General features: G+C 42.7%; 1 protein-coding gene across 2 annotated transcripts in view; it reads right to left on the bottom strand.

Annotated features, from left to right (window-relative positions):
• asic2 (acid-sensing (proton-gated) ion channel 2) overlaps positions 1-25,511 on the bottom strand; it is a 540,319-nt gene that overhangs the window by 140,330 nt on the left and 374,478 nt on the right. Inside the window, exon 1 of one of the 2 annotated variants that reach the window (XM_050069915.1) lies at positions 19,648-21,652. The exons of the other annotated variant lie outside the window; for it this stretch is intronic. Coding sequence (XP_049925872.1) covers positions 19,648-20,340 — 693 coding nt within the window. The 5' untranslated portion in view covers positions 20,341-21,652. Of the gene's footprint in view, positions 1-19,647; positions 21,653-25,511 lie in introns of those variants that run through there. 2 annotated transcript variants of the gene reach the window in all.

Here is a 25,511-nt window from a genome sequence, read left to right as displayed (position 1 = left end):
TCAGCTCACTGTTTAGCTGTTAGGCTGCAACTTTAATATTTTGGTCCACTATATCCTTTCATAAAACCATTTTTCAGCTGCAGCAGGCACTTGTTTCCAGTTTAAAAGCTCTAAAAACCTCACTCTACACTGAGCACCAAACAGCCGACAAACACAGTAAGCAGCTAATAGAGCTTTTTTATTCCCACTTTCCGCCCACTGAGTCTAACCATGCTGTATCGATTTGTGTTTCCATTGTCAGATTAAACACATCGAGTTATGCCAAGCTGCGCCTGAGACGGACCATGTCCAGAGTCGGGCCAAAAGCACACCCAACTGCTTCCAAGACAATAGCGGTGGTGTTTCGTCAACCACAACCAATCTCTGTTGATCCCCTTCTCACCTTCAAACAAGCATGTGTTGCAGATCAACTCATGTCTTTGCAGGAGAAAGATCAGCTTTTACTTTCAGCTGTGTAAGAGTCGTGGTAAGTTACTGCTGTTGAAATCTTAACATTAACAGGGGACTTTTATTGTGAAGGAAATTAAATGTTTGATCACAGAATTACCTGAACTTTGCTAGTAGCTATTCTTCCATTGAACACGTCTACTAGTATTAGTAGGGATAGAGGGATAAAGAGTACAAACAGCCACAGTGAGATGTTGGATGAGGAGCTGCACACAACAGGCTTTTACTGCCCCTCTACAAACAGCTGACCTCCAACGAGTCTTTTACCTGCCCTGCTGTGTGATGGAAAAGCAAAATAACAAGGGACCTTTAAGCCATAGATCAACCTGCTGCTTTTAAACGTCATCACTCAAGACAAGCAGGTCATTAGTCAAAGACACCCCTTCAAACAGGTAGCCTTGTCATAATGGAAATGCTAATACCTGCCGGGCTGGGCTAATGCGCCGAGTCAAACCAGCACATGTATTAAAAAAGCCCTGCACCTAGTGAACACAGTGGAGCATTTAGCAACTAAAGAGACAAATATGTGGTTGGTGGAGACCAAAACAAAGTTGGAAGAGAGTACATTTTGGACTGGAAACAGGAATGCTAATGTGGCTCTGTGTAAACATTCTAACAAGTTCGCTATATCAACAAAAAATATGTCAGTGTTGTGCTCGTAATTTGTTTCTGCTGCCCCCAAGTGGCCAATAGTACAGTTGTAAAGTTGACAACAACCTGCGATGACGTGTGTCAAATTGCTGCCACTGTGTAGGCTTGAATAGAAAACACAAGGCCACTGCTGTGTGTTTCCCTTTAATCTATATTTAATTTGTTCAGGGATGTCATTGAAGCCTCGAATGATTCAGAGACAAGTTTACTCATAATGCTCACAGCGTGCCTCGGCTTCCTGATTGGCTCTTTGTGGAGTTTCTAGGCTTGATCAGGTCTGCGTGCATGTTTTACAGACTCACTGGAAGCAGACACTGACTTCTACACAGCTACCTGTCAGTGGGTGAGAGAAGCGAGGGGAAGGTATTTAAATTACAAATTTTCGTTTTTTATGCTGATGTAAATGTGTCCGCCAGCCGAGTTAAAATTCAAATTTGGAGTTTTTATGCTGATGCGGATGTGTCCACCAGCCCTGTGTTCCCAGTTAATAATGTGGTAAAACGTTTCACTCGGGAGCCGCGGTGTGCTTTGCCTCTGCTGCTGATGAAGATTTAGTGCTTTTCAAAGACAGCAGAATGCCATCTGTTGAGGACGGTAATGATATGAGCGATGCATTCACTGCTCCGGCAGTAGATAGAGCTCGTGTGAGGAGTACATTGCCATGAGTGCTGCCAACATATGGACCATATACCATGCAGGGGAGAATTATTACAAGCTGACAACACCAAGACGTCGTCATGAATGCAAAAAGCCCCCTGCCTCTGTCTGTGGATCTACTGCATGCGCAGATGCATCTCAACATTTAACATTATGTGCATGTATTTATGGGCGCTATGTGTGCTCCTGCCTCGTATTGTTTTTAGCCTGCAGGGATGTTTTCATAACTAATGGTGGGCCTCACTGTATCATATGTCTGAAAAAGCAAGACAGAGAGTGAGAACTACACAAACACTTTCATCTTGCCAAGTCTGACACCAATCTCTGCCAGTCTAGCGAGCTTCCCCTGCCTTATTTCTGTTCAAACTGTATCTACTTTTACCTGCTTGTTTGTTTTCCTTGCACACTGTACCCTTCCTTGTTTACACAGTCTGCATAAATCTTCCTCAGGAACATGTGCGTATGGGTGGATTGCAGAATGCAGGTTTAATATATTTGGCCTGTTACTTTCACCTTTTATAATGAGAGGAGGTGGAGGTTTCTCCATTCTGACAAAGCAAGCTCCATTAGATTTAGAGATATGTTTTTTTTCTTTGAAGTCGTTGAGGTTCTCTCTATTTCTCTGGCTGCTTCTTATTTGCAGCCTCCTACACGTGTTCTGACCCACACAAACACTGCATGGCGCAGCAGGGAATGTGCTAATAGGAGTCCATATTTCCTTTTGCTCTTGAACGACAGACCATAGGGGTTTGAGTAATGAGCCAGTGCCACCTGTGCCCACGATGCCAGGAGGACGTGGACTATAGTGCTGATGAGCTTCTGAGGGCCAATGTGCCACTGTGCTCTGTCGTTCCCGCTCTTCACATCTTCATCCATCTTGGAAATGCTCTTCGCCTGAATTTTGCGTCTCCCATTTCACTCGTTTGGTTCAAAAGCTTTGCCTGGACGCCGTAAGGAGAAGTGAAAAAGAGTCCTGGGTCTCATTTACTGAGGAGGGCAGTGTGGGAGCACATTTACAGTACTGCAATGCTAATGTGGGCTTTCTCTTAAAGTCTCTCAGTCAATTTGTGAGGGAGGAATGAAAAAAGGCTTTGTAATTGCTGTGCTAAGGGAGCAGCAATTAACTTTCAGAGACTGCTGCGACTGGAAATTCCAGCATTAAATTCTAAACAACCAAATTCTTATTCACGCAGACAGATGTCTATGTATATGAATGAGGATGTATATTTAATGTGCATGTACACACTCACATACATAAGAATACAAAGCAAGTTGCTATCAAAGTTTTTACAATACGAGTCTAATTTCTATACTTTTGGCCGTAATGGAATTGGCCAAACCCTTCATGTGGATTTTTTAAAAACGGGAAAACCAGTCATTTCCCATTGCCAGTAGACTAGAGTTGTGTACATAGCTCTGCAGCAGACAAGTATGCCTTTCTGTTTTTGTTTTTTGTTTTGTTTCTGGTGTGTCATGTTCAACGTCATGGATGGGCCAGGAAACAGATTAGTAAATGGTAGAAAGAAGCATGGAGGCCAGTGAAAATGTTGTTGGTTACTTCTTTTTGTATATCTGTTAATAATTCTGTCTCTCTCTCACACTTGCTGACTAAATTTTGAGCAGTGGTGGAATGTAACTTAGTACATTTACTTAAGTACTGTACTTCCATACTTTAAGCTACTTTATTCTTCTACCCCACTACATTTCAAGAAAAATATTGTACTTTTTACACCTCTACATTTATTTGATAACTTTAGTAGGGCTGGGGCGACGCATCGACGTCATAGACTATTTAAATACGTTGACGCGAATTATTAGCGTTGAGGCGTCAGTTCAAACAAAAAATGGCAGCGTGCAGCGGCAGCAGCAGTGCTGTGCTATTGTGCTATGGCCTACTCAAGTGCTGGAATTTGTTGTTTACGTGACAACGCCTGAACGCAACACAGGCTCCACTCGATTGAGTGCTGCAGGTTCGGGCCGGGCTCGGTTGTAACTGTCTCACTTGGGTCGGAAAATGCAGCCGCTCACCTGTGTCTGTGTGTGTGTGTGTGTGTGTGGGTGTGTGTGTGTGTGTGTGCGCGCGCACACATGTTTGTGTGTGTTAGTGCTAGTGCATGCATCTGGGTGGAACTCAGAAATAACACAAGATAAATAACATAAGGCTATTTAGCTAATATAATGGTAGGGGAAACACTGATGTTTCAATAAATGTTAAAGTTATTAAGAAATGTTTTGGTATTCATATTTGCCTCATTGACCAAATAATGGAAAAAAAATCAATAACTGAAAAAGTAATCGTTAAACTAATCGAAAAAAATGAATCGTTAGAAAAATAATCGTTTGGGACAGCCCTAAACTTTAGTCACTAATCACTTTTGTTCATATTTTGTATCAATAATCTAATTTTGCAAATAGGTCACAATATATTATCAAAGACTAAGCCACCCAGCAGTTTATAGAGTAATTTAAATCAAATGTTGGCTCTTTACCAGCTGCTACATATAAGTGATCACACATCAACAATTATAATCCAATAATAATAATAATAATAATAACTTTATTTGTATAGCACTTTTCAAAACAAAGTTACAAAGTGCTTAACAATAAAAATAAAAACAGATTAACAGATAAAATACATGAGCAGTAATACAAACAGTGGTAAAAGTTAAAAATGCCAACAGTTTAGAGAAAGCCAAACGATAAAAGTGAGTCTTCAGAAGAGATTTAAAAGAGGATACTGAGTTAGCCTGCCTGAGATCTCCAGGCAGGGAGTTCCATAGCTGAGGGGCCCGAGCAGCAAAGGCCCGGTCACCTTTAGTGACCATGCGGGTTTTTGGAACCGTTAGAAGGGTCCTGCTGGAGGATCTCAAGCAGCGATCAGGCTCATAGGGGGTTAAAAGATCACAGATATATGCTGCAGCCTGGCCATTCAAAGCTTTAAAAACAAGCAGTAAAAATTTTAAAATCAATTCTAAAACTCACAGGTAACCAGTGAAGGGCTGCAAGGATTGGTGTGATGTGGTCTCTTCTCTTGGTGCCTGTTAAAAACCTGGCAGCAGCGTTTTGTACCAGCTGAAGTCTTTGTATGGTTCGCTCACTGATGCCAGAATAAAGAGCATTGCAATAGTCCAGTCTGGAAGTGATGAATGCATGGATAACCTTCTCTAAGTCTGCAGGGGAGAGGAATGATTTGATTTTGGTGAGCTTTCTGATATGAGATAAGCATGAATGCAGAACTTTGGTCACTTGGGTGTCAAAGGACAGATTAGAGTTGAAAATGACACCCAAGTTATCAGATTGTCAGAGAGGGCATGTAGACCAGAGGAGAGGTTATTGAAACTGCTAGAGCTGTGGCCGGGGGGGTTGATAATGATCACTTCTGATTTAGAGTCATTTAGCTGTAAGAAATTATTTGACATCCAGTGTTTGATCTCAGTAAGACAGGACATAATGTGTGAAACGTCGGTGGAACCAGATTTCAGCGGGACATATAGTCGGGTATCATCTGCGTAACAGTGGAAATTGATATTATGTTTACGGATGATTTTCCCAAGAGGTAACATGTAAATGGTGAATAAAATGGGGCCCTGGATCCTTGTGGGACCCCGCAAAGAAGAGGAGCACTGGAGGAGGAGGTGTTACCGATCGTTATGGAGAAGGACCTGTTTGACAGATAAGAGATGAACCAATCCAGAGCCACATCACTGATACCAACATAGTTCTTCTTTTTCTTCTTCATACTACTTTTTCTTTTGATACTTAAAGTATATTTTGATGCTGATACTTTTGTACTCTTACTTAAATAGGACTTTAAATGCAGGAGTGTTGTAACAAAGTATTTGTACACTGTAGTATTGGTATTTTTACTCAAGTAAAAGATCAAAAAACTTTGTTCACCACTGATTTCGAACGATGTTCAAGGGGTGCTTGGACGGAGACGAACAGTTCTTTGCAACAACCCACATTTTGCGTCAGCAACTGGGCTAAAATTAGCGTGTTCACCGAAGTGTTTATCCACTACTGCCGTTGGAATCTGGATTGAATAGCCAATCGGAACTGAAGCCAAAGAGTCATTTGTCCCAGGAATGAATGCCAATTGTAACCTTCCCTATTGAATACAAAATCCAGATGTTAGCTGGTGTGACTGCATTTCTTGTCCAGTGGAAAAGGGGCTCTATATTACCCACAGTGCGGCAGTTGTGTGAAAACCCTGCTTTAAAAAAAAATCCATCACAGAATTGAATGGATTTCCTTGTTGATAAGTAGGGGTAATCATGTGTCGTCCTTCGTCAACAAGGCTCTACTGGTAAAAGTAGCAGTATTTTTCACTTTCATTATTGTCAACAAATCCCATGAAAAGTATGTAATTATTCATACTAACAAGTATTGTCTGTGTATCAAAAGCTCAATTTAGCTTATTGTCCGTGTCCATTGTTGTCCAAAAACTATCAAAAACACATCAATGAGCCACAATGATACACTGGGCGACATCGTCCTTCATCAACATAAACACACACTGCAGTTTATCTTTCAGTCGATCCTGCATACACCTTCCCGCTGCCAGAAACGCTCCCTAGATCATAAAATGTGCAATAATCCACAGTTAAAATTGTCCACAACAAATGCACTACTTACACAAGTTTGAGCAAGTTTGCTGAAAACAAGCGTGTCCAGCTGTTGACGGAAACACAAAAGGACAATCTGGATTTAATGGTGGAAAAAACTGCAATTGCTGATGCGTGAAAAACACAGAGATAACACTTCACATTTTTTGGTTTCCGTTGCATATGCTCAACAAGATTTTTTCTTAATCTGTGGCTTAATTTTAGTCATTATTTTATCTCGTCTCTGCTCTTTTGCATTTCCATATACCAACTGCAGTATTAAGTTTACAGTTTACAGTGTTAATAATATCCTTTAGAGACACAGAACAAACACCATCATAATCATACATATAAATATGTATATATATATACATATACATACATATATATATATATATATATACATGTATACACTGTATGTTTTTTCTTGCAAAGTTGGAAGGAGCACAAGACAGTTTCTCAGTAATTAAGTCTGTTTGCCATTTTGAGGGAATCTACTGAATATTAAATCATCCACCCACTGTAGATATAAACAATAGGAATTATTCAGGTTTCTATATTTATATATGCAACAGCATATGGGTGAGATGGTAAAGCCAAATTAAAGTGTGTGCTGTCAAGTAGACAGGATGAATTGCTGCGAATTGCTCCTCATGTTTCCATTATTCATGAAGGTATACACGTCTGAAGGAGAGGCACAAACAACAACAAGACATTCAACGTGTTAAATTATTGACGGAACCTCAAGATCTCGGAGAGGTTTCTCTCTTTGATATTGTTCAGGTTAAATCTGGCAAGCCTCTGTGTTCCTTGCCTGCTCCCTTTCCACGTTGTTTACCTTTTTTTTTTTTTCTTTTTCCTTTTGACTTACAAAACCACCTCCAGCTCATCTCCTCTCAGCCTCCCCCCAGAACAAGACGGACTCCTCTCAGTCTAGCAGCGAGGGATGAAATATTCAAGGTTTACTGAAACCCCGGGATGATAAAGCAGGATTGGGATCCCATTGTGATTCATTTAAGTGACTCTAATCTAATGGTGTGTAAGATGATTAAATGCGCACTTGTAGCAATCGTCACTTCCCAACGTATTATACCTCATTTGTCAAGCTGCTACAGCTGACAGAACCAAAGGGCGAGGTGAGAATCCCAAACTAAGCTTCCGACATGTGGAAGAGCTATAAAATATGGATAAAGCCAGACTTCAATGGGATCCAATTCAACCCAACCGGCTTACCAACAGGTCAGAGAGGGTCAGCTGGAATGCACCGCCGGTCCTGGAATCAGAACAAGAAATTAAGTCTATATGTGAAATGTGGATGGAGTGCCATACTACGTGCTAGGTATAGCAACATCGGTCCAGCTGGGTTTCATCAAAGATACACAACCTTAAAACAGACTGTCGAGAGAATATGCTTGTATCCTTCTGCTGATTCCTCCTTCAAAGCAAAGTCTTGTGAGATTCAAGCAAGAACAAACAGCAACTTGCCGTTTTAAGTCTGTTTACATTTGCCTCTGCTGTAGTCCGTCTCTCTCAACCCTGATTTAAGGGGGTTTGCTTGGGGAAGTGCAACAGGTGAAGGCTGAAGGAAGTTACACACACACACACACACACACACACACACACACACAAACACACACACACACACACTAACCTGAGTGCTGTCCAACAGCCAAAAGCTGCTCCTCCCCTGATCAACTTGACTGAAGCAGCTGGGGATTAAGTGCTTGCTGAAAGGCACAAAGGCAGCAGTAATTGAAAGGGGAGACTGGGTTATGGCTGCAACCGTGTTTATCTCACCTTGAGACTCCTTACTGACACAAAGTTGGAGAAGAGAACTAGTGGTGCGTAAAGGAACTACTATCTGTTTTCGACAGATAGCACCAGAAACTATAAAAAAATCTGCCAGCAGGCACATTTCCTGGGTGAAATAGTAGCAGCATTGTATGCAAGAATCTGATAAAAGCAAGAATAATAAGATGAAATGGCTGAATTCATTTTGCTGCACATACTGTAGCCGATGTGGCTGACACAGGCACCATTATGATCCACGAGTCTTTGATCAAATCAGATGCTGTTGTAATGCATGTCAGTAATGCATATTAGGGAGCCAAATGTGATAAGGAGGACGCAGCTAGGTGAGATTCAAACAGCATGGTTAATATCCATACCATGGCTGAATCTGCAGTTTTCGCCTCGAGCCTGGGAACTCATGTCTTTAGATGCTGAGCTGCAGTTTGACCTAAACATCCTCAGAGCTGGTCTTATCCCTGCAGACTTCAACCTACGCAGCACCGCAACACATATCGCCAGACGCAGAAAAGGAAGCAGCCCCAGAAAGGTCGACAGCATGCAACCTAAAATGGTCATACACCATGTGAGTTCTAATAACCGCAGGGGACTGCAACACCCTGACAAGCTCACAGTGTGAAAACAAAAGTCTAGAAAGTGTGTGGGACGTAATGAATTTGAAAGATGTTCTTGAACTGTTTCCAACATATTAGAAAATGGAATATAACTTTTTGCCAATGCTAAATGAAATCCTGTATATGCTCCTATTTATACTTTGGCAACTAAGACTGCAGATTAAGTGCAATTAACCAAAAAAAAAAAAAAGGAAGAGAGGAAGTGTGAAGTTTAGAGTGCCATCGGGGCTCCTGTGAGTAAGACATCATGTAAGTTCAGGCGGTAGCTACATCATTTTCTTCACACTTTAATTGCACACTCTTAGGTGTGTGTGTGTGTATGTAGGTGTGTGTGTGTGTGTGTGTGTGTGTGTTTATAGCTGTGGGCTGATTGCTGCTTGGGTACATGATAAGGGACACCTCTGAGGAGAGCCAGAAAGAGCCAGTGTCACATGCTGGGCAGCCCATATTAGAGCCAGCGCCGTGCCTGCTGATGATTGATTTGCCAAACAAGTCCCATGGACACAGCCAGCTCTGTTTCCTGTCCCTGTACTTTCCTTCAAGCATTAACAGGTTGTTTACGTGAAGGTGCAGTGTGTCTCGCACAGGGGCTATTAAAAGCCATCCAAGTACATTTCGATCAGTTAAAAGCACAGGGTCATAAAGATGGATGGACATCATCGAATTTGATTCAAATCCCCACAAAAGAGTTCAAGTACACACATTTATCCACTCTTGTGTTGGTGTATTGACCAAGTGTTGACCAAGGCTCATATAAACAGGTCTGTGAAAAAATATGAAGTTCTTTCAACAGAAAAATATAAGAGGCTTGCTCCCTTAAAATCATACTTCTGCTAACTTTAAACTCAATATAGAGTTGGGTTTTTCATATTCTTTTTCACATGTATAGCACTTTCAAGTCTGATATTGCATTCTCAGAGCTGCCTTATTATTACCCCCTCACTGCAGTATCAGTACTCATCTATCAATATTATACCTGTGGATGAAGTACCTCATAAAGAAAGAGTAAGGCACAGTTGTTGAAGTAAAAAATCTGCTGTATCTTCATCATAGTGAGGGCAACATAACTCCTCTGAGTCACGTATAAAATGTTTCTATAATAAGTAAGTTTCCAAAAACTAACAAAGGAGAAAGATCTTTTGCTGCGTTTATGTCACATCGGATTAGTTTTTGACTGTGTAAAGTGCACTCAACAATACAAGTCGTAATTAGACCTTCCTAAGTCCCGCCCCTTTTCGCTCAGTGCTCCAATAACAGTTGGGCACGCTTGGAACACAAGCTTTTTTACAGTGTGTGTGTATTCCTCTGTAGAATTCAGAGGTTTTTGCCAATGAACACAACGCAGTTTTTTTCCCCTCAGCAGCACTTAATGGAGTTTGGGACAATCACACCCGGACAAATAGGATACATTCGGCGCTGCAGGTGCAATGTTGACTGATAGTCTTGTATTTCACAGTCTCAACTTCTACTGTTGACATTTAGTCTAGATGTCTCAAATTGCATCTTTTTGCCTTGTTTATAACAATTACTATTATGAAAATATCCTTCCATGCCATACTGTTGTCCTTGCTGTCATCTTCTTGAAGCTTTATTGCCTGACTCTCTGAAAATATCTAATAAACACTGCGGCTCCCAACTAAGCACAACCAGCATCACCACGTTTCTTTATGCCGAGCTTGACCAACCTAGCAACAGTAACCAAGGGGTGTAGGACTAGCATCGGTCCATTACAATTTTTCTAAAGTTTATCCGATAAATCCAACTTGGCACTTGCCAACCTCCTCAAAGACAAACAAATATGGACGCCTCCCATCAGCAACAAACTGTCTTTTAATGCTAATAACCCCACCTTCAATAGATAGGGTGCCATCTTGTCAGTGCTCTGTATTATAATCCTAAAACAACTAACTCTGGAACTGTTTTGATGATAAACGCTCACGAGTCTTTAACACGGGAATGTTGGGAAGTGTGCTGATAAGTTGACAATATTTTTAAACTTCTTAATTCCATAAGATAAGTGAAGAGTTGGATATTTAATCAGCTCAGGATTTTAAGTCACAACTGAACTCGTGATAAAAAGTTGCGAAATGGTTGTGAATGCGATAACTGGACACTTAAAGTTCACCTGACTTGAAACTGGCAAACTCATCTAATTACAGTTAATGAGTTTATTTAATTAAAGTAGTCATGCAACAGTGTAGGTGGTGAGCAAGTCAGAAGAATATGACATATTCTAAACACATGGTATAATCATTAGCAAACTTGTTAACTTTGTGTCAGAGAGTTTTTTCTGCAACTCCAGGGTCATTTTGAAAAATCTTTCATTGCTGTATTATACCAAAGGTTGTTCCTTATATTATGTCCATTACCATTTACATACTTGCCCCCTCTCACCAGCACACACACAGACAGAATACAGAGACAATATTGCAGGTGGGTGTATGCGGCCCAAAGGTCCTGAGAGTGAATATAGATTGGAATTGTGGGCGTAGTAGCGTGCTTATCAACAGTATAGGATGTGTTTGTGTGTGAGAAATGAGCCACAAGGAAAAACAGTGAATGGTGAGACTTCAGGTCAAGTAAACCGTACGCACATGCTTTTAAAATGCTGCAATCACTGCCTCTGTCATCTGCTATCACTTATGTCTTGCGAAAAACACTTGACATCCCGCAAGTGTTTTTTTTTTCTTTACAACATTACACACTCGGAGAGCATGTGAAGCTCATCTGCTGTAACTTATGCATGTCCCTCACAAGGCGCACTGGTGATACAGCTTCAGCTAATTTTATTCATAGGAGAGAGCAGCATCCATTAGCTTTCTATTTCAAACACTAACCTTTTACAAGTCTTGTGGTTTATGCATCGACATGGCTTAATGAATACTAACCATGTATAATCTTTTCATCTGCATTCAAGTCTTGTATCACACCGGCAGACTAAGGTGACTGTTCGCTATGGGCTATGGCTTGCTGTCAAACAGCTATTGGATGCTGGCTGCATCCAGTGGCGGTGGCATATCAATGACCGGCGCAGTGGCCATTCATATTAAGACACAGTACTGCTATGGTTTTTAATATAAGCTGGAAGTAGGAGCTCATGAAACCACTCGAGCCATTTGTTCTGAAGAGGGAAATTGGATTGGGTATGGAGCACTGTAAGCACAGGGCCACCTGTGTTAATGAGATTGCTGTGGTTGGAGCTGCAGCTTCCACCTGACTCCCAGTCTTGTTTATTCTAAGCCAGATCAATAGCTTATGGTCTTGCTTTACAGAATCCTACCGAAAGGTCAATGACAAACGAGAGGGGGAGAGACCTGCGTTATTACCTGGATGTGCTTAAAACTCAATCAGCAGCCTCTCAAGGCTCAGTGGTGATTGACCAGGCTTTGTGGGCGGCTTCATGGAGCTCTCTGCAAATAAGCCTCTATCACTCCCCTCATTGCCTTCATATGGCTGATGTAGAAATTAAGACGGGGGAACCAACAGGTGGTGCAAATTTTTCAGCTTTCCCAAAGCGCTGACAATAAAACCGCAAATAATTAGAGCTACAGAATGAAAACAGAAGGTGTAGCTGAAAATAATTCAATGAGATGCCTTTGCTGACTGAACAATGCAGGGAAAATCTATGATGTACACCCCCCTTTCTTTTTCAGCTGTGAAACATATTCCATTAACACATCCTATAGAGCAGAGAGTGGCAAGGTTTGATCAATGGACTTTTGTAGAGTTAAACTGACTACCCTCACATAAAGCAGGGCTCTCCTTTGAAAGACCACCAATATGTAGACAATAACAGTGAAATTTGACACAAGAGAGCTGTTAAAGCTGCATTTCAAGCCCCTGATAACCCACAGTATCAATAAAAGGCTGTTAAATGTGTCATGTGGAGCGCTGAGCAGGGTATTGCTAAAACACAGAAAAGAAAAGGATGAGTAATCCAAGGAAAAAATACAATGGAGACTAAGCTAAACTGAAACAACTGCTTAAAGGATTACAGGTGAATACACAGGAAAAAAAGTGCTTGTAAATCCAACAGTACAGCAAAAGATTTGTGTCTTAGAAAGGATTTAGACAAATTTTTAAAATCATAATGAAGTAAATGTTGATTTCACAATGTAATAGCTATAGAATAATGACACCATCCGCATTAAGACTGGTTCCTTAAAAGCCTCACTTTCAGCATGAAATCCTGTCTGCCACCAGGTACGATCTCCCAGAAAAATTAAGACTCGATTCAAGGCAAAAAGAAAATGTTTCAACTATTGCACAACCAAAACAGGGAGAGGGTAGGGCTTTTGTTTTGATAGCCACTGGTAACTAGCCTCAGCTATCAAAGAGAAGCAGGGAAAATTGACCTTTAGTTAGCTGCTATAGCAACTACAATTCAGCCAGTGCAGGACCCAGTGCAAGGGATCTGATCCCAGACCACACAGACACTCCAGTGGATCAGTAGACTTTCTGTTGCTGCCTTTACACCGATTAGACCCAGGCCACTGTGACCCCTGGTGCTGAGGTTTGCACTGGCTGAATTTGAGTCCTCTCCTCCCGCTGAATTGTCTCCTAGCAGACTAGAGACTGCAGGGCTCACAAGCTAGCTAATTCTTGTCTTATTTGTGGTCTGATAAACATTGAGTAAGAAAGAGCATCTCAAGGAGGGGCTGAGTGAATCGATGCGCTGCATGCAGCTCTACGATTAAATAAGATTTTACCCATTTTAAAAAGAAAATCAATATGTGGCGGTCAATGCTGATATTGTGGGGGCCATCACAAAGAAATCAAAGTATGGGAAACACTAATGTAAGGTTTTTGCAAGCGGAAGTGGCGGACAATGGAAGAAACTGTGGCGGTCTCTAGGCTCTGAGGAAAATTAATACTTGGAAATGCTGGAGGGTTAAAAAAGATGAAAAGTTTTTCATTTTCACTTTACCCTTCTATGTGAACAAACTGCTACTTTGCATCCATTAAAAATGTTCAGTCAAATGTCAAACCAGAAATACATCCCTACCTGCACAGAAGAATATAAACCTGCATGTACTGAACTTTTGCAAGTTGCGAGCAGCAGAAACAAGCTGAGAACACAATAGGGATGTAATTATCACCTTTTAATTTGATGTGACAAGTACATCGAGTTCCATATTAACACATCTAGAAGACCGAGTAACATAGTGTTCATGTGGAGTTGTGTTTCTGGCCTTCTGTTAAATTTAAGTCCAATATTAATCTCTTTTTTACTACCGATAGCTACTAATTGCTAGCGAGCAGAAGGCATATAGTGGGTTTTTAAAGCTTCAAGGCTGAAAGTGAACCAAAACAGTAAAGCTGTTCACCATGAAACCAAAACAATGAGCTGAAAGACTCTAAAACACTTCGTAGAGCAGTGAGGAACTGTGGTCGGATGATAATTCTCCCAGGGTTCACTACAAGCAAACCCTTTGACATTTGATCCATTGTTTAATATAAAAAATGGTTACAGCTGCTTTAAGAAATGCCCAAACATTAATAACACTAAATCTGACATACAGCACTGTCCCCCTATAATTCACAATTCAAAACCACATATGAGCAAACCTGCTCAAGCCAAACACTTTAGTGTGGTGCAGCATTACTGTGGCCCTGCGGTTATGAGATTTCTCTGGAGATAGAGTTGATACATTACAGTGGCCAGGCAAAGAGATTCACCTTTTTTCACACCCTGCCTAGAGTGTGATTAGGTGCTGCTCTCCAACTCTGAGCACTGTTTAATTTGTCATTGCAGGCACAGTTATCTAGACCTCGATGGAGCTGTGAGAGAGGAAGATGTGTATCTGTCCCACGGAGGAAGCTTAGCTAGCTGTGTTTGATAAGGTGTTACTTATATTTTATTGTGGACGGTTGGAGCAGTTTGCCGCCTCATTCCACCTCCGTTATCCCCCGCTGTTAGATTGGGACTAGCTGGGGGGTGGTTGAGAGTGTATCGGTATTGGAGATGTGGGAGCAAAATAGACCACCATAAACTACAGCACGAAGCTAATAGATTTATTGATTAGCCAGCCTTCTGCTACAGTAGTTCACATGCACTGTGATACAGTAGATTCAGCACATGGATTCCTGCTGCTGCAAGAACTTGGCCAGAAATATGGGAAACATTTGTATTCACAACCAGATGCTTTTTCTCTGTATCATCTCACTCCCAACCTCTTGCTGTACCTTTCTCCTCCCCTCACACTGCTTGGCAGTTCAAAGCATCCTCTGTACTCTTAATCCCATAATAACCAACCTCTATCAAGAGTGGATTTCTCTCTGATTCTCCAAGACAATCCCACAAATTTGCAGACATACCAATTTGTACACATACAACACACGGATTGTCCTGTTTTATTTACTTGCGAGTCTATGTACGCGTGTTCCCTATCCCCCGTTTAATCTGGTTGTTGCATCGTTTCTGGTCTTAGAGTGACGGTGCTCTAAATGCAGTGATAATGAATAGGCCTCGGGGAGTCTTTGCTGACTTGCAGCAGCAGGCTAATGAGATTAGCAAAACCACTGAGCTTGCAGCAGCAGGCTAATGAGATTAGCAAAACCACTGAGGGCCCGTTAACGGCATGAGGCCCCCTGTGAAGAAGAACAAGATGAGGAAGCAGGCAGGACTGAGGCGTCAGTGTGGCTCTGATCTGCAAAGCACAGCTGACAGTATCCAACACACAGTACATATAACTACCAACTACAGAAACACACTTTTGTCACAAATTTGTACATTCTTCTACGTCTCAATGCAGGTCTCAGTGAGTTTGGGATCAAAATTAGGAAGACTGTACAGTTCCACTGTGTTTGTAACAGGGCTGCTGCTGCAGCAAACTTGTCCTTCATGGTCTCACCCCCTCTGGATTGACTGATATTTAAGAGTGATTGTACAGATTGGTTGTCTAAAATGTGCACAGCAGTGGTTCTCAAAGGACAATTTTCCCTCCATCATCACCAGCTTGATCCATTCTTACACAATGTTCAGACACATTATATGCCAGAAAATCATTTGGCTTGGGCACAATGGTAGTACTCATTGTTAAGTGAATCCACACCCCTTGAATGCATTACCTTGACATAAAAACTGACCTGAGAACACTGAGGTAACAAAGCTGACAAATCAACAAACCTTCACAACCTTTTCACAGCTGCACTGACATCTAAATTCAGTGAAGAAGGAAAATGTCTCTCTGCACTAAAATGAATGTTGCTTCACAACATGGTTAATGGATACTGGCTTGAGGGCAAGGTTTTTGATTAAGCACTTCATTTGTAAGGCAGTGGGCTGATGCACCATGTCCTGTTTCTGACAGAGGGCAAACAGACAGAATAAAGCAGGCAAGAAGAGCAGCACCACCAACCAGAACTGGAAAAACTGATGAAAATCAGTCATTTTGATCAAATCATGTACGCACAACTACAAGACAGATCAGTCCGATTAGCCTGTATGAGACTAATAGGAACAAAAAAAAATATACTACATTTTAGTGAAAGGGAGTGCCTTTATGCATGGTTGGGTGCTGATTGTAATCATGCTGCTTTCATGTGGCAATCATGAGCGTTTTCAATCAGTATGTTTACATGGACAGTTTAATTCCACTTTCATTCGGACAGAAAGGCCATTACGATTAAAAGTGGTCATGTAAATCTGATTAAAGGGGGTGGTTTATTCCGTTTGTCATTCTGAATGAAAGAATTTTGTGTGCATGTAATCGCTCATTCCTCTTTAAGTTCATTCCCGTCTTTCTGCACATGCTCGTTTCCTTGCCCTTCTGGCGTGATGACGTATATAGCGCGCATAGCAACGGGCTGAGATAGAGCAGTTGGACTCGTTGCACTCACCGGTTTCCATACGCCAAAGCACGGTCTTCTACCTCCCTTCTTCGACCATCTACCCCTCTTCTACTCCTCATCAGACGGAGCATTAGCAGAACAAGGTTGTTGTCGTACTGCTGCTTCAAGAATATAAGCAAAACAAGCCCGAAAAAGGCACTAAGAACGGCGTCGTCAAGCATCTTGTTATCCGGAGCGAGGACTACAGTGTTTTCTTCCGGTGAACGTAAACACGTAACATCCACCCCGCCTCCTATCCAATCAGAAACCTTCCCTGCCCCAAACCTTGCGCAGACCTGAATAAAGGCGATTAAACTGATCTCCCATGTAAACCCTCATTCGGAATGAATATTTCTCATGTAAACTACCTGGAAAAACTTTAATTCTGAATGATTTCATTCAGATTTATTTCATTCTGAATGAAAAGCCAAGATGTATAACAGCACCCAATGTTAGACAGTCCAGTGCATGACATGCTTGACATATGTTTCTTTAAATGGTAAGTAATGATTTGCACTATTCAATGCCATGAAGTGAACACAAGAAAAGGTAACAAGAAAGTATCAATCAATCAGTCATTTCTCACATGATATCATATAAGGGACAGTGTCAGTGAAATTTCCATTGTTAGGATGTGAATGTATTGTGAGTGATTTGAATGGACTTTTGATCTTTGAGATCGAGCACCAACTGTTCGCTGCTAATGTGGCTTCGAGCTGCGGGTGTCAATCAGATAAGAAGAAGAGCGGGCTAAAGAGGTCTGGTCACTTCTCTCCAACTCCACACTCCATATGTTTTTCCATTTTAAACGTGTTTTCTTCAAACCCCAAAAGACGCTGACTCGAGTGACATCACATGAGGAAGTTTATCCGACTTTAGGCAGCTCCCCGTAGAGCCAAATAAGGCTTTATTCAATGTTTTACATATGTGCAGCAGTACTTGTCGCTTTCAAGCTAATTTCTTTTTGCAGTGGTCGAACAGTGTATTTACATCCATCAGGTGATGCCCTGTGGGCCTAAAATACTTTTTTTCCATTGACTTACACAGTTAAAGAGATGTTTATGAATCAGTGGATACATTTTTTGAGTGTCACAACCCTATGACTTGTTTCACTATCGGGATTCAATCCATTTGGTCTTATAACATTTGGAAAGTCCAGAGGAGCCACATGATTGAATCATTTTATCCCCATTCAAGTTAGCAGAGTGCTAAATTGGAGGTAGCAAGCTCAGCCGGCTGAAGTCTTTGGTGCACTTGCTCCATGAGCTGTACAGTACAGAAGCAGTGCCAATCATCCTGTAAATTTCACAAGCTGCAGTTGAACATTTTTGGCTTCATGTGCCACTGAGCAACTGTCGAAGGAGTAAACAGGGTCCTGGCCCTGCTGTATCTACTTCTCTTATACATCCACGGGCTTGCAGCCAATACTGCACGATGCAATATATGCAAAAGGATATTGTTGCTGAGACTGGCAACATGACGAATTTGATGAAACACTTCAACGTGCATTAAAGAAAATGAAGAGCAGAGAGTTGCTCCATGTTTGAGTCGGACTGCCCTTCATCTGAGATTACTATGGAAGGCGCTACGGTGACAGGACTTTGGCAGGTAACATTTAGCAAGCATAATTCAGCCAACTGGTACATGGTTGTTTACCAAGGTTAACATTAATGTAATTAGTGAAGCCGCCTAAATTGGCACCTATGTTGAAATTGTGCTAACAGACAACTTCAAGTTGAGGTATTTTTTTTATGTTGTAAAACTGCTTCGAGTGGAAAAATGCTGAGGTACTGAAACATAGAAGAGTTGAAACAGGCAGGCAACTGGTGTTAAACCACACTGTGGTAAATAGTTTTTTTATATCCTTTGATGTTCTGAAACTGCTATGAGTGTGTAAAAATGCCAAAGATCTGAAAATTAAAGTAACAACTTGTAGCCTGGGTTTTTAGAAAATTGGTATCAAAAAAAGTATCGTTCAAGAAACTGTATCGAAGTTGAGTTACTGGCGCTGGTAGGGGTGTCTCAATGTTTTATAATGATACCCAGCCCTGATCTTTTAACTTTAAAGTGTGAGGAAAAGGTTAACAAACTCCACAGCAGCAAAACATACAGAACTTTTAACAAGCGACCCGCCAGCCACAGTGCACATCATTCGCACGCAGGTATTTATCTGCCGCGTCTCATTTCTGCTGCAGACAGTCACTGACTCTGAGGCCACAGTGCCAAGATAAAAAAGAACACAAATGAAATGACAAAAAAGAAAACTTTCAAAGACAGTTTGAGCTTCTGCATTACCGCAGAGAAAACATCTGCCATGGTTCAGTCGAGCCAAGGGAGTGTACAAGGAAGAGCGGGCACACAAATCCCCAAACTCACAACCACCCACACAGAAAAGAAGATAGATATGAGAGCCACCAGACACAGAGGCAGTTAAGTCCTCTGAGGGGGCTGCACAGTACTGTGAAAGAAACTTTTTGATATGCTGGGTTTGTACATGGAGCTATTCCTAGCCACAAGCTCATACATAACCCATTCCAACCATGCTACTACATGACCACAGCAACTGTTCATGCAAGTTTCCATATATTTATATATTTTATATTTTACTCTGCAAATGCCCAATTCATTTGTTATTTTTGTTGCACAAGCACTCATTTAACGAGAGCTCTGGTGGTGATTTAATAAATGCCCGGCGCAGTAACACATTTGCTAATCTTGTCTGAGAAAGCTTTAACAGTCAGCTATAACAGGAAGTTACGACAGCTTGTATACTGTGTTTTTACAAGTGTTTTTACAGCCCTTAAACTTAGCCATTAAAGCAGGTACAGCACAAGAGAATACCCACCTAAATGATAATGAAATGGAGCAATATGTTGTTTCAGCATGATGTAATACATTTGCAACTTTTACACTGCAGTTGATGTTTAGACCGGGATACCTGACAGTTAAGACAACGTGTAAAGACATGAAAGTACAAGAGAAGTGGTTTTGATGCAGAGTTGGCAGAAAGAAAAACATAAAGTTGGACTTACAGAGGAGAAGTTGTGAGCGCCGCATGGCTCTCCTTTGTATTTGCATGAGAGGAGCATGTCATCCAGTTGGTGGCTCAGTCTGTCCATAAACTCCAGGTTGGTTCCCTCAAAGTTTCTGGGTGGCAGAAAGAGCCTGAAGTCCGACAGCTTTCTGAACCAGGCCCGACGGTCCTCTTGAAGCAAGTCCAGAACCATGGGCCTCATCGTCCGGTTAGCCAGTAGTAGGCCCAACCAGTGGCCGGCGAAATACAGGTCGCTCTTGGTGAGCTTGTAGAGACGGATAGGGTTGTTGTTGCAAATAGTGACTGCGGGGAAGGCCAGTTCTTTGGCCCACTCTGTGTGGACACGTGTGTATGTGGGGAAAGAAAGCCAGTGCAGTAGGCGGTTGGAGGACCAGGATAAAAGCAGCCCCAGGGAGGTGCAAAGGGCCAGTAGCCAGAAGGCCCTGCGGCCCACAGAGCCACCAGGGACGCAAACATGCCTCAGGCCATGCAGGCGTGTCCTTGATAGCAGAGTGGAAGTGACCCGAGCCAGAGTTGGCTTTGTAGGACGCCGCTGACGACCCTTTCTGATCATTGCCGGGGATCCCCGCCGGAGACAGCGCCCCTCCAGGGCCATAGCTGCCCACAGCGCTCCTACAGCCGCGGGAAAGGCTTCATTTCCCAGCCAGGCCTCAGGGGCTGGGGCCCACATGTAGCTCCAGGATAAATCCACTACTGTAATCCACACCTGGATATGTGTTTGGCCTTACAAATACTAATGGCCCATGCAGTCTTGCACCGTAAACACACTATATGCAGACGCACCCACAAGTTCCCCCGGAGGAAATCAATGTGTTTTGAAGTCGTCTTCTCCTGGCGGAGCTGTGATTACCTCAGCAGCAGCAACTTGTTGGTCATCTCTCCTGGTCTCTCGATTAGAGAGTGCCCCAATCATCCAACTCAGCAGGGGAAGAATGAAAAAAAAAAATCAGCTAGGCAAATGTGCTCCAAGCAAGGTGGCTTCTACATGAGTGACTCCAGCATCCACCGCAGTTAGTGTGACAGTGAACAAGAGACGATGAGACAGAGAGAGAGCGAAGGCAAGAGGAAGAGGGAGGGGAAGGGAGAGGGAGAGAGGAGGATGGAATACAAAATACCAAGGGCTAAGCAGAGAGGACAAAAAAAAACAAATGAAAGAAGGGAAGGTAATTAAAATAATGAGAAGACAGCAGAGGGAATTGGTTGGTGTGGTGCAGTCTGTTAGAGGAGAGCTTGCCTTGTTCCAGCGCTGTGGTTTCTCTTCCTCTGAGTTACGTGTGTGTGTATGTGTGTATGTCTGTGTGTGTTTTTGGCTTCGCTGGCTTGCGGAGGCGTTCAGGAGCCAGAGGCGGCAATCAGTTCCTTGTCACTATTAAGTACGAGCTTTAATTGAATTCACAAAAGTCTCCCGCGCTCATTTGTTTTCTGTCCCACTTTGCGGTCTCACTTCAGATGCCTTGACTTCCTCGTGATGTCACTGATCTGTTCCTTGTCTCTTGCCCCCACTTGGCTTTAACCAGTGTTATTAAGTCCTGCGGGTAACCACTGGGTAGCTCCATGCTGTAAGCGGACCCGCTCCTCAGCGCCACAGTCACAGTGAGAAACATGCTACAACACACTTTCACATGGAGAGGGACGCACTCATGCGCGCACACGGACATACACTCACAGCGGTTTCCTGCGGGAAACCAGACCAGAGATAATCTGTTCTGTCACACTCTGATCTCAACATCTCTCCCCCTTTTTTCTGTCTCCTCTCACTCTCTCTTCTTCTTCTTCTTCTCTTCCCTCCCTAGTTCTTTCAGCCCCACTCAAAGACAGCATCTCTAATCTCAATATTCCTCTCATGTCTGCGCTCCTCCTTCTAAAAATACTCTCCCCAAATCAAATCCATCAACTTGCCCTCACGCTCCTCCTCCTCCGCTTCGCTCCCGTGTCAGTCAAGCTCCGTAAGCTCGACCTCCTGTCAGGATTCCTCTCCTCCTCCTCCTCCCCTTCCTCCTCCTCCTCCTCGTCTTCTTCTTTTCCACTTTGCGCACGCACTCCCTCACTTCTCCGCGTCGTCAGGGAAGGCTCCTGTGTGCACTTTCCTCCCTCTGTGTCCTTGTCAGCTTCATCCAGCCTGCTTCCTCTCCCTTGCTCCGACTGACTTCTCTCCCCTCACTGATCTCTCTCTCCACACTCCCTCTCGTTGTCTCTCGCGCTTTGCTCCTCTTTTTTTTTTTTTTGCTCCCGTTTTCAGGCAGCTTGTCCTCCCGTTGCACCTCTCCTCCTCCTCCTCTTCCTCCTCCTGCGCCACAGCTCTGTCCACGCAGCCGGTGAGCTCGTCACTGATGAGAGCGCCTGTCTCTCTCTGTGCTAACTCGCGCTGTCCTTCGCCCCCCTCTGTTTGTCTGCTGCTGCTGCTGAGACACAGCTACGGCGCAATGAGCGACTGCTGGGTGCATGCATGTGAAGGTTTGAGTGCAGCTGAGCTGCTCGACATGAGCTCTCCACTGTACTTTCAGCCAATTTGACTGCATTTTAATTTATTTATTTTTTTCAAATTTTTTTTGTTTGACAGTGTATGAGAATAAAAGGGAGAATAAAATAGATATTAAGGACAATTAAGGTGTTTGATAGTTCATCACAAATGTATTAAATCCTTTTTCAATACTTGTTTTAATTTATAAAAATTTAGTTTTTAACAACTACGTTCAAGCATTTAAAGTTTTAAGTTTAAGTTAAGGCACTTTGACTGTGTTTCAAAAATAAATTATAAATTTGAATAAATTTGAATAAAATTTGAATACGTTTTTTTGTCAAATTGGATTCATTTGATAACCCGACACACAAAACAAAACCAGACATTTTAGTTTTCTTTAATGGAATTTTATCATGTTAAAGCTGCAGTAGGTAGAAAGCCTGAAAACGGTTGATTTTTGAGTCTCATCTGAGTTATGTTTCGTTCATCTCCGCCCTGAGCCCCTCCTACCAGACGAGCACCCAAGTATTTTATCCTACTTGGTTCTATTTCTCCCTCTCTGGGAGCCTCGGCTCTCCCTCTCTGCGCAGCAGCCCTCCCCATCCCTCCCTCGTGGACCTGCACATACTCCCTCGGCTCGGCTCTCCCTCTCCGCGGATAGCCCTCGGCTCTGCTCCCACAGCCGACCCTTGCGCCCTCCAGCCGGGCCCGGCCCCACCTCACCCTTCTCCTCCCTCCGGGGCTTCAGGGAACCGAGTTCTGTCTTCCTTTTTTTGGGTTTAGCCGTGTAGGCAGTTGTAGCCAATGCTGGAATAGCTATTTTACCTGATACACTGTTTGCCATTACCTCTCCAGGTACTCCGGCTTCCTCCCACAGTCCAAAGACATGCAGGTTGGGGATAGGTTAATTGGTGACTCTAAATTGCCCTTAGGTGTGAATGTGAGAATGTGAGTGTGAATGGTTGTCTGTCTCTATACCCCCTTTTACACTGCCAGATTTTCCGCGAATGTTGGGCCATTTTGCCGGCAAGTTGCAAGCGTTTAGACACACAGAGCCGGATTGGCGAGTTGATCTGAGGTGCCCAATTTTCTGCCTCGTAGGGTAGTCATATTGGCGGGACCCTTTAAGTTTAAACATACCGAGGCGGCCTTCCGCAATGGGAGGGGCTGTTGAAGACTTGTGGGAGGAGCTGTTGATGACGCCGCACGTGCGACCCACTGGCGGTGGATAAACAGGAAACAGCTGATAGCAGGAATTAGCGAGCAGCTAGTAGCAAGAGGGAAACACAAACCTGACAGACACTGTAAAGATGAGCAACTGAGGAGACAAGGAATTGTGCGCCCTCCTTGTCCTCGCAAACGAAGCCGTCAGATGACGGCAACGGTGAAGAACGGGCCGACTTACGAGAGAATCGCCGAAGGACTGACCAGCCGCGGCTTCCCTCCCACGTCAGTGTACGTCACACGCTGAGCTACACGTTTTGTTACTTGCTCACGCCCCCACATTTCCCCCGAAACTCCCTGATTTTGTTTTTATACTGCCAATGCTGGAAAAAGACTGATTGGGCTTTCCTGCAAATTTGCACAATTCCTGTCTAAAAGGGGCTTATGTGTTGGCCCTGTGATAGTCTGGTGACCTGTACAGGATGTATCCTGCCTCTCGCCCAGTGTCAGCTGGGATAGGCCCCAGCCCCTCCGCAACCCTCAAGAGAGTAAGCGGTTACGAAAATGTATGGATGAACTTTGAGTACAGCCTAATCTATCAATTAACAAGGCTGATACTAGCGTCTGACTTAAACAGTGTTGCCATACAGTTTGCCCACGAGGTAGCATTGACAAGTTGATTTTGAATAACATTGATGACAACTGTATTTAAGGGATCCATATCATGTTTTTGTTTGTTTGTTTATTCTGTGTTTATGTTAAGAAGCAAACAAACAAAAAACAAACAAACAGTGACGGCTCAGTTACAAACACCCACGTCTGCTGGCTAAAAGGCTGCTGCGATGGGTAGCTAAAACACAACCGTTTTTGTTGTTGTAGATCTTGAGCAGAGGTCTGCAGCTTGACAGGCATCAAACCTAGGTGTCACACCATCCACCATCAACAAAGTCAGCTCATATACTACATGGCTTTAGAAACATTAGCATGATACATATGAAAAATGCCAATATACTGTATCCATGCTTTGCAGAAACATAACAATGCCAACATTGTCTTGTGGCAACTAGGCTGCAAAAAAAGTTCTATTTTTGATGTCTCTAATTTACAGTCAGGTGTTAATAATGTTGTTTTATGTATAGTTTTCCTACATTATGCACACACATTCATACTGTGGAGCCATTTTTCCAGATCTGAGAGCAAAATAATACCAGACAGACCAAACCTCTACTGTTGATGTTGCTCTAACTGCCAACCATTTACTATTTTTCCAAGAGAAAGATGTAGAGAAATCACCCAAGCCCACCACATAAGATACAGTACCTTCAAACTAAACAAATGAAGAAATACAGGGAGATTACAGAGAGGAAAGTGAGCAAAGTAAAAATTAAAAAATAACTGCCACCAATATGTTGAATGTTACAATTGCTCGTATTTTATCTCCCATGAAACTTGGATTAGAGGAGTTTTTCAATCTCACAGCGTGTCCTTAGTGGCTCTGTGTAAACACATCAAACACCCACACAACATCAACTCTTATGCAGTCTGTGCAAGGACGATATCGTCTTACCTTGTTTCTCATTTAAACCCACTTTTGCTACCATTTTTCTTCGCTTTAATGGTGCAGCTTTAGTTCATAGTTGGTTTGCCAATATCACGTCAGCCAATGAAGCATCTCTGTCCAACACAGTTAAGTTAAATAAGCCTCATCAATACAAGTAAACAGAGTTCCGAGCCAACTAAGCTTAAGTGCTCCTGTTCACTCAGTGCTTTGATGCATTGTTTAATAAAACTGAAGGTTTTACTCATCAGGAGGGATGCACTGATGAACAGCTGGTGTATGGAATAAGGTGACTTTCTGCTTGATTGGCCATGACCGATGTCGGCCAGCCTCAAATATGGACGATTCTGTGCAGGTCAAACTTACACACATTCATGTCGCATGGACAGCAGGACAGACAGTAACGGACTACAGCCACACACGTTAAAACATGTCCTCAGTGTGGAAGTTCTTTACTGTCATTGAAGAAGAGACAAACTTCGCAATTTGCGACATCTTTAAGGTATAAATACAACTGCAGAGGAACAACCACGAACGGTCGGAGCATAAACTTAATTACAGACTTAAAACACCATCACCCAGCTGAACATGCTCAATTACAAAAGCCAATGCAGTGCAAATGCAAAACTAAAGCTAGTGAAAACACAGAGCCAGTCAA

Source organism: Epinephelus moara, chromosome 18 (genome assembly GCF_006386435.1).
Source record: "Epinephelus moara isolate mb chromosome 18, YSFRI_EMoa_1.0, whole genome shotgun sequence".
Classification (NCBI taxonomy): domain Eukaryota; kingdom Metazoa; phylum Chordata; class Actinopteri; order Perciformes; family Serranidae; genus Epinephelus; species Epinephelus moara.
The sequence above is the reverse complement of the archived record's forward strand: the minus strand, read 5'-3'. Positions and strand labels throughout refer to the sequence as shown.